Source organism: Anolis sagrei, chromosome 4 (assembly GCF_037176765.1).
Source record: "Anolis sagrei isolate rAnoSag1 chromosome 4, rAnoSag1.mat, whole genome shotgun sequence".
In the NCBI taxonomy this organism is placed as follows: Eukaryota; Metazoa; Chordata; class Lepidosauria; order Squamata; family Dactyloidae; genus Anolis; species Anolis sagrei.
In genome coordinates this window covers 184,272,344-184,284,731 of record NC_090024.1, presented here as the reverse complement: position 1 = coordinate 184,284,731, position 12,388 = coordinate 184,272,344, and the positions used below count along the sequence as shown (strand labels likewise).

The 12,388-nt window shown below is 42.4% G+C and overlaps 1 protein-coding gene across 2 annotated transcripts; it reads left to right on the top strand.

Annotated features, from left to right (window-relative positions):
- The first annotated feature begins 2,653 nt into the window (after positions 1–2,653).
- On the top strand, positions 2,654–11,281 carry LOC132773782 (glutathione S-transferase Mu 1-like). 2 transcript variants are annotated; one of them, XM_060773255.2, is made up of 9 exons: positions 2,654–2,828; positions 5,264–5,339; positions 6,877–6,941; positions 7,889–7,970; positions 8,089–8,189; positions 8,623–8,718; positions 9,259–9,369; positions 10,575–10,675; positions 10,901–10,987. In XM_060773255.2, the coding sequence occupies exons 1-8, from the start codon at positions 2,793–2,795 to the stop codon at positions 10,632–10,634; spliced, it is 627 nt and encodes a 208-aa protein (XP_060629238.2). In that variant the 5' UTR covers positions 2,654–2,792; the 3' UTR covers positions 10,635–10,675; positions 10,901–10,987. The 2 variants fall into 2 exon arrangements, with proteins under 2 accessions (XP_060629238.2, XP_060629237.2); XM_060773254.2 differs by lacking the exon at positions 10,575–10,675 and having other exon boundaries at positions 2,656–2,828; positions 10,901–11,281.
- Positions 11,282–12,388: the final 1,107 nt, after the last annotated feature.

Genomic DNA, 12,388 nt, shown 5'->3' with positions numbered 1-12,388 from the left:
CCAGAAAACACTGAACCCAGCCAACATGAGATTTGGACCAAACTTTGCACATAGATCCATCATGGCCAACTGTGCATATAGGCCTGGTTTGGGAGTGATTGACCTCGGATCTGGGAATTGTAGTTCATGCTTATACAGAAAGCCCTGAATCCAAACCAATGACAGATCTGGACCAAACTTGGCTCACAGACCCAACATGGCCAACTGCCATGTTTGGGGGGGTGGGGTGATTGCCCTGGAATCACCCCCATACTGTCAGGGTTTGGGAGTGATTGCCCTGGAAATCTGAGAATAATTGTTCACCCTTATTCAGAGAACACTGAACCCAGCCAATGACAAATCTGGATCAAACCAGTGATATTACCTAACATCCCAAAACAAACTGTCAAGTAACCCCAAGCTAGTAGATAATAAAAGCTAAAAACTTAGCTTCTTTGTTCTCTGGCTGACAACTGAACAGTCTCATTGCATAATTTTCATTATTTGCAAGCTTTGCAAGAAGGGATCAACTCCTTCTTGCAAAGCTAAGCTAGCTGTTACTTGCTAATATAAAGATGAGGCATAATGTGGCCACCACATTCTGATTGACTATTTCCCAACAGCCAAGTTATTTATTATTATTATTTATTTACAGTTTTTATATTCCGCCCTTCTCACCCTGCAGGGGACTCAGGGAGGATTACACTGTACACATATATGGCAAATATTCAATGCCAATTTTGACATACAACATATACAGACATAGACAGAGGCTATTTAACTTTTTCTGGCCGCCAGGGGAGCTGTCGCTTTCATCGTCCATCTGTGACACTGATGAAGTACTTCCGCTTTCCCTGCATGCTTTTTGCTGGAGCGCTTGCCGGAGTCCTTTTTTAATGGCCTCATAAATTAGTTAATTTAGCCTCCCCACACTTGAAGGTGGTACCTAATTTTCCTACTTGACAGATGCAACTGTCTTTCGGGTTGCAAAGGTCGCCAACAGGCTACACAATTGGTTGGAAACCCACTCCAACCTGGGCTGGCTTCGAACTCATGACCTTTTGGTCAGAGTGATCTTAATGCAGCTGAAACTCAGCCAGCTGCGCCACAATCCCGGTGCGAGCAAGATTTCTGTAGATTTGTTCTCAAGTTGAATTTGTATGCAAGTTGGAACAGGTACATTTTAAAGTGTAACTCCAGCCAAATATATATTTATATTAGCTTTGGATTGCATAGGGAAGGGTGAACACGGACCCAGGACTGTTTATGGACAATGGCTATGTCTTTGTGTGATATGTGATTTTATGTGCTCTGTTTAATAATGTTTTATCAGGGGAGGGTCAATTTTGATGTTTTATTCTGTTTTCTATCAATGGCATTGCATTGTTGCCAACACTGTGAACCGCCCTGAGTCCCCTTTGGGGTTCAGAAGGGTGGTATACAAATAAAGTAAATAAATAAATAATAAACCCCCCTGTACTAGAGTTTGTTTTGCTGCCTATGCCTCTGTTTAGAAGATTTCACCTCACTTTCTGTCCCTGTGATCATGGGATTTTGAAAAAAAATGGCTTGTGGAAACAATAATTGATGAGAAAGCTTCAGTGGAGATACCTTTTTCTCATGATGATACCTTTTCCAGGAGTATATTTCCCTTTGGAGGAGTAGATTTCTCTTGCTTCCTGTTATCTCAATCCCGTTCTTAACTATGAGTCATTTATAAGTCAGATGTTTGCAACCCAGAGACTGCCTGTATAGTATTCACAGCGCTAGGAGTTGCACCTCAAGAAGGGTTCCCGCTCCTTTTGAAATAGGAAGAATGGAAAAGTGATCTGAAGGCACAACATAGAGTTGGAAGAGACCCCACGGGCCATCCAGTCCAACCCCCTGCCAAGAAACAAGAAAACCGCATTCAAATCACCCCTGACAGATGGCCATCCAGTCTCTGCTTAAAGGCTTCCAAAGAAGGAGCCTCCACCACACTCCAGGGCAGAGAGTTTCACTGCTAAACAGCACTCACAGTCAGGAAGTTCTTCCTAATGTTCAGGTGGAATCTCCTTTCCTGTGGTTTGAAGCCATTGTTCCGCGTCCTAGTCTCCAGGGCAGCAGAAAACAAGCTTGCTCCCTCCTCCCTATGACTTCCCCTCACATATTTATACATGGCCATCACCTCTCCTCTCAGCCTTTTCTTCTGAAGGCTGAACATGCCCAGCTCTTTAAGCCACTCCTTGTGGGGCTTGTTCTTCAGACCCTTGATTATTTTATTCGCCCTCCTCTGGACACATTTCAGCTTGTCAACATCTCCCTTCAATTGTGGTACCCAGAATTGGACACAGTGTGATTCCAGGTGTGGTCTGACCAAGGTAGAATAGAGGGGAAACATGACTTCCCTGGATCTAGACACTATACTCCTATTGATGCAGGCCAAAATCCCATTGGCTTTTTTTTTTTTTTTTTTTTTTTTTTTGCCGCTGCATGACATTGTCGGTTCATGTTCAAATTGTTGTCCAGGAGGACTCCAAGATCTTTTTCACAGGTACTGCTCTCGAGCCAGGCATTGTCCTAAGTGGAGTATCTTGCATTTGTCCCCGTTGAACTTCATTCATGTTGTTAGTTTTGACCAATCATCTCTCTAATCTCCACTCGGGAGAGCGGCTGCCCAGCCTCCCCAGGGCGGGGAGGGGCCTCAGAGGCGGAGGCAAAAAGTCCCGAGGCCGAAGACCCAGCTCCAGGCCATCCTTCTTCCCCGCGCGTCACTTTCTCTTTCTGCCCCGGGGCCGGGACCACCAGCAGCCGAGGAGCGCCACGCGGGGAAGATGAGCCTCACGCTGGGCTACTGGGACATCCGTGGGGTGAGTCAGTATCCCGTAAAAGGAGGAGCAGAGATCCTCTGCAAGCTGCTTCGGCTCCTTCATTTCTCCAGGTTGCAATGTGTTGGAGATTGGTTTCTTAAACAGCGGTGGCATTTGGAGCCCATGAAAAGAAACAGAACAAAGTCCATCGCCTGCTGGTCTTCTCTTGAGAGGCAGACAGTGGGAGGCGTGGGGGGGGGGGGGGGCAAGTACATCAAGCCCAGGCAAACTTCAGCCATCCAGGTGTTTTGGACTTCAACTCCCACAATTCAGGCTCCCAGCTTCAGCCCCCCCCCCCCCCCGCCCCCAGCTGCTTAAGCGGAAAGGCAAGCAAAGAAAGGAAGGGGCTCCAGGTTGTTAGGAACTGTAGAAGTCCAAAACACCTGAAGGATCCAAGTTTGCCCATGCCTGGTGTAGATGTACCCCAAAGAGGGTGCCAGCACGAGAAGGAGATCCTTCACAGGTGAAGAGACTGGAGTCCAAATCCCTTCTCAGCCATGGAAATGTAGATAAATGACATTTTCAGACTTCAGAGTAGCCCTTCTAAATGAATCTTATTACAAAAACCCTACAATTGAGCTTTTGCAAGTCCAAGTCAATTGAAAGGCACACAACAACACATAGACCATTTGCTCCTGTTTGTCACAGTACCGATGCTCTAGCATTGGCTGGTGGACACCATTGCCACCCATAGCATTAGTATCAGTAGTTCACTCTTCCTTTTCCTCTCATCTTATTCCTCAAGAGGTAGGTCAGGCATGGGCAAACTTCGTCCCTCTGCGTGTTTTGAACTTCAACTACCACAGTTCCTAATAGCCAGTAAACTGGTTGGGATTTTTGGGAGTTGACATCCAAAACACCTGGAGGGCCGAAACCAGCCCATGCCTGAAGTAGGTGCTCCACCTTGTCCAGTAAAGTTTTGAGGGAACACAATGGAAAAGGGATGGCTACAAGGAGGGGGTGTGGGCAATTACCTATGACTTCTTTTCCTCTCTTCTGTCTTAAATTGTGTGTGTGTGTGTGTGTATAGATATATATATATATACACACACACATGCACATTGTATACATCACCTATATTATTTTCTAAACTTCCTCATGAGGAAATGTGGTTATGTTGTGCTCTACTTGTTCAATCCAAATGGGAAAAAAGTTTTGTGAGAGTATGCTGAACCACACTCGGCTGCCACAGAAGTGCACAAACAACTGTCACAATAGCTAGTGAATATCAGTGTCCACTTGAATGGCAGTGGCAAACCATGCAGTGCCTATGAAATTTAGTAAGAAGTCAAGGGAAATCTGGTGACAGTTTTGATCCTGCTGGATCCTAGAGGAAGATGACTGATCTGGAGGCTAATACCTGAAAGGTTGCCCACCTTCAATATGGAAAAAATAATCTTGGGATGGATGTTATTGTGGGATTGATTTTCATGCACTCAAACAGGAGGGTCCAACTCATTTTCATCGAGGGCCACCTCAGCCTTACACTTGCCTTGAAAGGGCTATGAATCCATATATGGAGAATCTGTGGATACAGAGAAACAACTATATATATTTTTTACATACTGGTCAGTACTCTTTAGTTTTTACCCAGTTTGGGTCCCCAGATGTTATTAAATGACAACTTCCTTCATTTTTTTATTATCCCCCATGTGCATTGGGGATAATGGGAACTGCAACCCTACAGCACTTGTGGCTCTGAGGTTGGGGAAAGGTTAAAGGACATTTTTAAGTCAGACATTATATCCACGAGCCTTGTATCTAAATTCAAACTCCACTATCCTGACTAAACAGAACAAATTGCAGCTTTCCAGGTGTTACTGTATCATGACTCCCTCAGCTCTAGTAGTGATATCAGATATGAATTGTAGTCCAGCATCTGGAGAGCCACTTAAAATGATATCATGAGCCAGATTTAAACCTCACCACATGTGTTAGGTTTAAGTTCATGGAAGTTTGTGCCATAATACAGTACGTTAGATTTTCAAGATGCCACAACATCATTATTGTTTTACTGCAGCAGACAAACATGGATACATCCTTGAAACTGATTTATATTTTCTTGCTCAATATGCTAAGTTTCATTTCAGCTAGCATATACAGTTCTGCTGGCACATGTCTAAACAGATTCACTCAAATTATATTGAAAGATGCAAGTACATATATGCACAGGATTATGGGCAAATATTATTGAACATAAAAACATTCCACCTAGATCAAAGGCCTGTCTAATCCCATATGCTGTTCCCACAAAGGCCAACTAGATGTTCCGATGGGAAGTCCACAATGAAGGCAGAAATGTAATAGCAACCCCAGCACTTTCACTCGTATTCCCGAGCAACTTCTTAAAAGTATGCTTTCTCTCCTACTAGAGGCAACATGTAGCTGTTGACAGTCTCATCTTTCCACTAATTCTTTCCCTTTATTTTTTGCAGCTTGCCCATGCAATCAGGTTACTTTTAGAATACACAGAAACACCATATGAAGACAAACAATATCATTTTGGAGAAGGTAAAAAATTAGAATATGGGCAGCAAAGAGGCATTGATGCTCATATAGAGTAATGGGTTAGAGAGGGAAGTGTATATAATACAAGTCATTTATTCATGCCTTAGTATCTTTATTTTCTCTATGTACTCAAGGTTTTTGCTTCCATGCACCAACAAAATCGACCACCTCTGTTTTATATGCTGTGTTCTCTAAAAGAGACTCTACATTCACATAGTTATATGTCAGGGAACGATTTCTTCTTGTGTCGACTTTCTTCCAAGAGGCAAGACTTGGAGGGTCATGGAAAGCAAGTACTGCCACATTCTCTGCCCTTTGAACCTTTTTTTTTTTTGAAGATATGAACTTTGGTAATAATTTTACTAAATGGATTAAAGCGATTTATAATTCACAAAATACACAGACCTTGGTTAATGATAAACTAACAAAACCATGTGAAATACAGAAAGAAACAAGACAAGGTTGCTGGTTTTCTCCATTCTTGTTTATTTTGACTCTTGAAGTTTTAAACAGAAAGCATAGATCCATTATTGGAGAAACTGGAAAGATTTGGAGCGTTGGCAAGTTTAAGATTAAGTAGCAAAAGATGATGGCGTTGACAAAAAGATGAACATATAAAGTTGATGGATAAATCTGGTTTAAAAATGACAACAAGGTGAAATATTTAGGTATTATGGTGGCAGATAGGAATTGTATGTTGTTTCAGGTTTCATCTGAAATGTTGATGTGTATTGCATATTATTATTTATGCAATAGTTACTATTATGCAATACATGCCAACATTTCAGATGAAAACTGAAATATAGACAGGGCTATAGCACAGCGGGTTAAAGCTCCAACTACAAAGATCTTGCTGACTGGAAGCTTGACAGTTCAAGCAGTGGGTGGGGTGAGCTCCCTCATCAGCCTAGCTTCTGCCTACCTAGCTGTGAGTATATAAATGGGTACTGCTTTAGCAGGGAAGTAAAAGGCAACCCTGAAAAACATGCTGGCGGTTCGATCAACAAGCTCCTTGGCATGGAAGAATGGAACTACAGCACCTCCCCATGGCAGAGTCGAGCACAGCCTCCAGATGCCGGAAATGAAAGAGGGAAACCTGCCTCTGTTCATGAGTTGTCTGTCTCTGTCAATTGTACAATGGCAATGAATGTTTGCCATATATGTGTCCCTGTAATCCACTTTGAGTCTCCTCGGGGAGATAGAGCAGAATATAAATAAAGTATATTATTTATATTTATTGGAAGTAACTCCCACAAAGTTCAACAGAGCTAGTTGCCAAGTAGGTCTTCAGCATGAGGGACTACTTGGTGGAAACTAAATTCTCTTTATGTATTTATTTATTGGCATATTTATATTGCTACTGCCATAAGCAATAAAAAGTAATGGCCTCTGTTATCCCAAGAAATGTAGTTTGTACCTGTATTGCTTAGCAAAACCTCAGTCATTGCTGGACTTGCATGCTAAAGATACAATGGAGATAATAACTCTGGAAAAGTACAGACAATGATTTGGTATTTACTATTTGTGTCTCTATTTACAGCTCCTGATTTTGACACTAGTCAGTGGACTAGTGTGAAGGAGAAACTGAGCTTGGACTTCCCAAATGTATGTACTATGTAGCAATTGTGGCACAAATCAATGTTGAGTGTTGGTATGGAAGGGGAATCAGTTTTCTGCTAACTTTGAGAAGTGTCCTCCAGTGATCTTGAAAAGAGACTCTTGCCCACATTCACAGTACCAAATTGTAGACTGCTTTAAGTAGAAATTGCAGCTCAGTTAAAAATGAGGGCTGGATAAAGTAGGTTCTTTATCACAGGGTCAAAGAAAACCTGGCTGTTCTAATTAATTTCTGGTTCCTTGCTTGCCTGTGAAAAATAAGTGTGAAGCCAAGAAAATCCAGACATGACCTTAAAACAAGAACAAAAAGGAATGACTGCAAAATTCTGCAGTAAACAGTCAGAGCCTCCCAGTGTGGTAGCTGAAATGCACCAAGTTTTGGCTGGCCATCCATTCCCACTCCTGCCATACATGAATATGTATTCTTGTATATGTGCTGTGACAAAAGAAAGGTGTTATGCTTGAAGACAAGACTACATAATAAATATTTGTAAAATAGCTGTTACTTCTTCCCTGCTGTTTCTGACACGGAAGTGATGGATAATGTTTTGCTCTCCAGATGTTTAGGATTTTGGTTTCCAGAAATCCCAAACTGTCATGAATAATAATAGGAAATTATGGAAGCTCCAGTCCAAAACACCTGGTGATTAATTGAAGTAACTGTTGAAGCCTAGTGCTTGCTTAATATTCATTTTGAAGCAATTAGAGAGTTTTATGACCACTGGCAAATTCTATGGCAAAATTGTGCTCTTAAGGCCATAAGCAACCACCTAGTAGCACTCTTTCTTCAGGATGTTTATGCCCCCAAATCTCCAGATTGCCTTTTTTGGAACTAATTAAACTAAATATATTGTACCTTATCTTTTGAGTATGACTGTGTGTGCCCGTCACTGCACAAACTCACTGATGTCACCAATCGTCTTCTCTTTCTGCAGCTTCCATATTTGTTTGATGGTGAGAAAAAACTTACACAGAGCAATGCCATTCTGCGGTACATTGCACGCAAGCACAAAATGTGTGAGTGTTTATGGGGCCAATGATTGCCTGTTGTTTTAAAACTCACAGGAAAAGTAAGGCCAAATCTGTGATGAGGATTGGAATAATTTTGACAGTCTCTGTTTTGCGTTACTTACAGGTGGTGAGACTGAAGAAGAAAAAATCCGAATTGACATACTTGAGAATCAGTTTATGGATTTCCGAATGCACTTTGCAAGAATGTGCTACAGCCCAGATTTTGTGAGTTTTGTGTTTTCTTTCCAAATTGGATTAGGCTGGGAATTCAGCAGATGATTTGACAATACATGGGAGAGAAAATATAGAATGAGTGTGTCTGAAGACATCAGTTATGTAAGGCTAGTCAAATATTTCTTCATGGACTCCTGGGATTGGAAGAGGACAAAAGAGGTGTCCAGAAATCTTCATGATCTCACTCACCGGGGAGAACATTGCAGGGATTGTTTCTTCTTGCATGTGAGGGTAAAGATCATGGAGATGTAGATGACTGGATAGGGACAGGGGCTCTTTCTACTGCACAAAGGAGGTTAGCAGAGATGGCGAGGGGGTTAGAAGGAAAGAAATAAAGAGACCTAGGAACGTGAGACCTCTGGAGATTTCCTAAGAGGTTCCTTGAAATTGGGTCTGGTTGTAATACAATATCTTCTCTTTGCAGGAAAAATTGAAGCCTGAGTTTATTGAGCAGCTACCAGAGAAGCTGAAACTGTTCTCCCAGTTTCTGGGAGACAGAAAATGGTTTACAGGAAATAAGGTACATATGTTAGCTATAATTCATAGAGATAATAATAATAAACTTTATTTATATTCTGCTCTGTCTCCCCGAGGGAGGATTACAGATATATGGCTAACATTCAATACCGTTATACAATTAACAAGGTCAGACAATACATACACAGAGATAAAGGCATTCTCATCTTTTCCCATTTCTGGCATCTGGAGGCGGTGCTTGACTATGGCCACTGGGAGGAGCTGTCGCTCCATCTTCCCTGCCTTAAGTTTTGTTGTCTGTAGACATCCTTATGGGCGCCTCTTATGACCTCACTGCTTTAAAGCAGTAACTATTTATCAACTCACATTTCTGTTTTCGACTTGCTAGGTGAGCAAAAGCTGGAGCTGACAGCGGGAATTCACTCCGACCTGGGCTTGAACTGCCAACCTTTCAATTGGCAGGATTTTCTGTTGCTTAGCAGTTTTGCCCTCTATGCTAAGCTATGTATTATGTATATTATGTCTGCCATGTATTATGTCAGATTTGCAGTTCATTTCACAATGTCTTCCTTTTCTTTCTTAGATCACCTATATAGATTTCATTGCATATGATGTTTTGGATAGGCACCTGATGTTTCAACCAAAATGCTTGGATCAGTTCAGAAATTTAAAGGATTTCCTGGACCGCTTTGAGGTGAAATTTACTGTGGCTTATGTTTGAAATCCCAAAGTGAAGGGTTATTTTAGTATTAGCATCAAATATAATTCAGTGTCAGGGTTAGACAACCTGGTGTCCTACAGATACTGTGGATTATAAATCCCATAATTCCTGATTTTCATTTAGTGTGCTTCTAGGGCAGCAAACCGTGCACCTCTTCTACAAATGATAATCTGAACCATGACATACTCTCTGAAAGTAGATGATGTCATACTCCATGAAAAAAAGGAATGGAATAGCAACCATGCTTTATGATGCTGTAAATGCCCCTTCCCAGTTTCCTAATTTTTGCGTATTTTACTGGTTTATTCACTAGTATCAAGTCCTAAAGCAACTGTAGTCTGGTTCAATACAAGCCAAAAACACTATACTTTGTTCCAGCTTCATTCTGGAACAAACATTCAATCCATGCCTGATTTCTTTCCAGGAGTATTATGCATACATTTAAGCCAGGTAAACCCCATCGATATGTAAAGAAACCCATGGCAGATATTTTGAGAAGTGTGTGCAGTATAAAGTTGTCTTCTGCCCCATCGCCAAACCTCTTCTGAACAAATCCTGCCAAGAAAACCCTATCATAGAATCATAGAATCATAGAGTTGGAAGAGACTTCGTGGGCCATCCAGTCCAATCCCCTGCCAAGAAGCAAGAAAATCGCATTCAAAGCACCCCTGACAAATAGCCATCCAGTCTCTGTTTAAAAGCCTTCAAAGGAGCCTCCACCACACTCTGGGCAGAGAGTTCCACTGCTGAACAGCTCTCACAGTCAGGAAGTTCTTCCTCGTGTTCAGGTGGAATCTTCTTTCCTGTAGTTTGAAGTCATTGTCCGCATATTAGTCTCCAGGGCAGCAGAAAACAAACTTGCTCCGTCCTCCCTATGACTTCCCCTCACATCTTTATACATGGCTATCATGTCTCCTCTCAGCCTTCTCCTCTGCAGGCTAAACATGCTCAGCTCTTTAAGCTGCCCCTCTTAGGATAGCCCTCCAGACCCATGATTATTTTCATCTCCCTTCTCTGGACACATTCCAGTTGGTCAACATCTCCCTTCAATTGCGGTGCCCAGAATTCTGTAGTTTGAAGCCATTGTTCCGCATCCTAGTCTCGAGGGCAGCAAAAAAAACCCCAAAAACATATTTATACATGGCTATCATGTCTCCTCTCAACCTTTTCTTCTGCAGGCTAAACATGCCTTCGAGTTGAGTTTGCCTTCAAATTACCCTGGATCTGAAATGACTTGAATGTACCAACAAGAACTTCCTTATATGCAAAGTACTTTATGGTAACCTCAGGCTAGCTGTTTTTCCCAACTGGATTTCCTGAACTTCTCCAAACCCCTTTCTTGGCTGATTCATGTACACATTAGTGTTTTTTCCTTCATTTATCAAAATCATGCTAGATATCAATCAGTCATTTACAGTTATTCTCTGGGATTCTGGTTCGGCTGTTGACACATGTAACAATCACTAATGTTTAAGAAGAATCCTTCTTCTGGCTTTCTCTGCAGGCACTGGAGAAGATTTCTGCCTATATGAAATCGGGCCGTTTCCTGAAAACTCCTGTCTTCTTGAGAAATGCCACGTGGGGCAGCAAGAAAGAATAGAAGGAAACAGGGATTTTGCTGTTGAATCAGCAAGGAGCCTTGAATCCCCCACTCTCCTTTCATGCTTTAGAACACTGCTTTTTTAATGTGGGCCCTGGGCCCAAATGGGTTGCTTTTGCTTCGTGTTGGGGTGACAAAATCATCGGCAATAGTAAAATGTTTTGGAACTCACCCATTAACTGTTTTAGACATTTGCATTAATCTGTTCGTGCAATGTTTACAGTGGAGTTTGCAGACAATGCTTCAGTTGTACTTCATTAAAGAAAAACCAACCCATTTTGCAGACCATGCAAATACCGATTTATTCGCAGCACATGTTTAATTTTTGTACTGCTTTATGTACCTGTATACCAGGGTCACTTAAAAAATTCTTGAGCCAAAAAGGATCATAAGTAGAAAAGTTTAAGAAGCCCTGCTTTATAATACTGTTGCCCATTTATTTATTTATTTATTTATTTACTTTGCTTATATACCGCTGTATCTCAAGCCCGAAGGCGACTCACAGCGGTTCACAAACAGTAAAAACAGTAGAAACAGCAGTGGTTCCATACAACATATAACAATTGACTTAACACATTATCCATAAATTACCAATAAACAATTACAATGCACAATTATTACAAAAAACAACCGTACCCAATCTTCTCATCATCCAAGCGTAGTCCAGGTTCGTCGTCCATTGTTCCATTCCTATGTTCCATTACCAGATTGCACTAAATTACTCAAACGCCTGCACAAACATCCAGGTCTTCACCTTTTTGCGGAATACCATTAGAGATGGTGCTAGTCTAATGTCCATAGGAAGGGCGTTCTACAGCTGAGGAGCCACCACTGAGAAGGCCCTATCTCTTGTCCTCACCAGCCGAGCTTGAGAAGCAGGCGGGATCGAGAGCAGGGTCTCCCCGGAAGATCTCAAAGTCCTGGTGGGTTCATAGGCAGAGATGCGGTCGGATAGGTAGCTTGGGCTGGAACTGTTTAGAGCTTTAAAGGCCAACGCCAGCACTTTGAATTCAGCCCGGTAGCAGATCGGTAGCCAGTGGAGTTGGCGCAACAGGGGGGTTGTATGCTCCTTGCGCTCCGCTCCTGTTAAAATCATGGCTGCCGAGCGTTGGACTAGTTGGAGCTTCCAAGCTGTCTTCAAAGGCAACCCCACGTAGAGAGCGTTGCAGTAGTCTAAAACAGGATGTAACCAGAGCGTGGACTACCGTGGCCAAGTCAGACTTCCCAAGGTACGGGCGCAGCTGGTGCACAAACTTTAGCTGTGCAAATGCTCCCCTGGTCACCGCCGAAACCTGGGGTTCCAGGCTCAGCGATGAGTCCAGGGTCACACCCAAGCTGCGAACCTGCGTCTTCAGGGGGAGTGCGGCCCCATCCAACACAGGCTGTAACCCT

Excerpts from the sequence above, each read along its gene's own strand:
- LOC132773782 (XM_060773254.2), top strand. The coding sequence starts at position 2,793 with ATGAGCCTCACGCTGGGCTACTGGGACATCCGTGGG. Across the intron at positions 8,190-8,622 it reads TGTGCTACAGCCCAGATTTT|GAAAAATTGAAGCCTGAGTT; the intron begins GTGAGTTTTGTG and ends TTCTCTTTGCAG. Across the intron at positions 9,370-10,900 it reads ATTTCCTGGACCGCTTTGAG|GCACTGGAGAAGATTTCTGC; the intron begins GTGAAATTTACT and ends CTTTCTCTGCAG.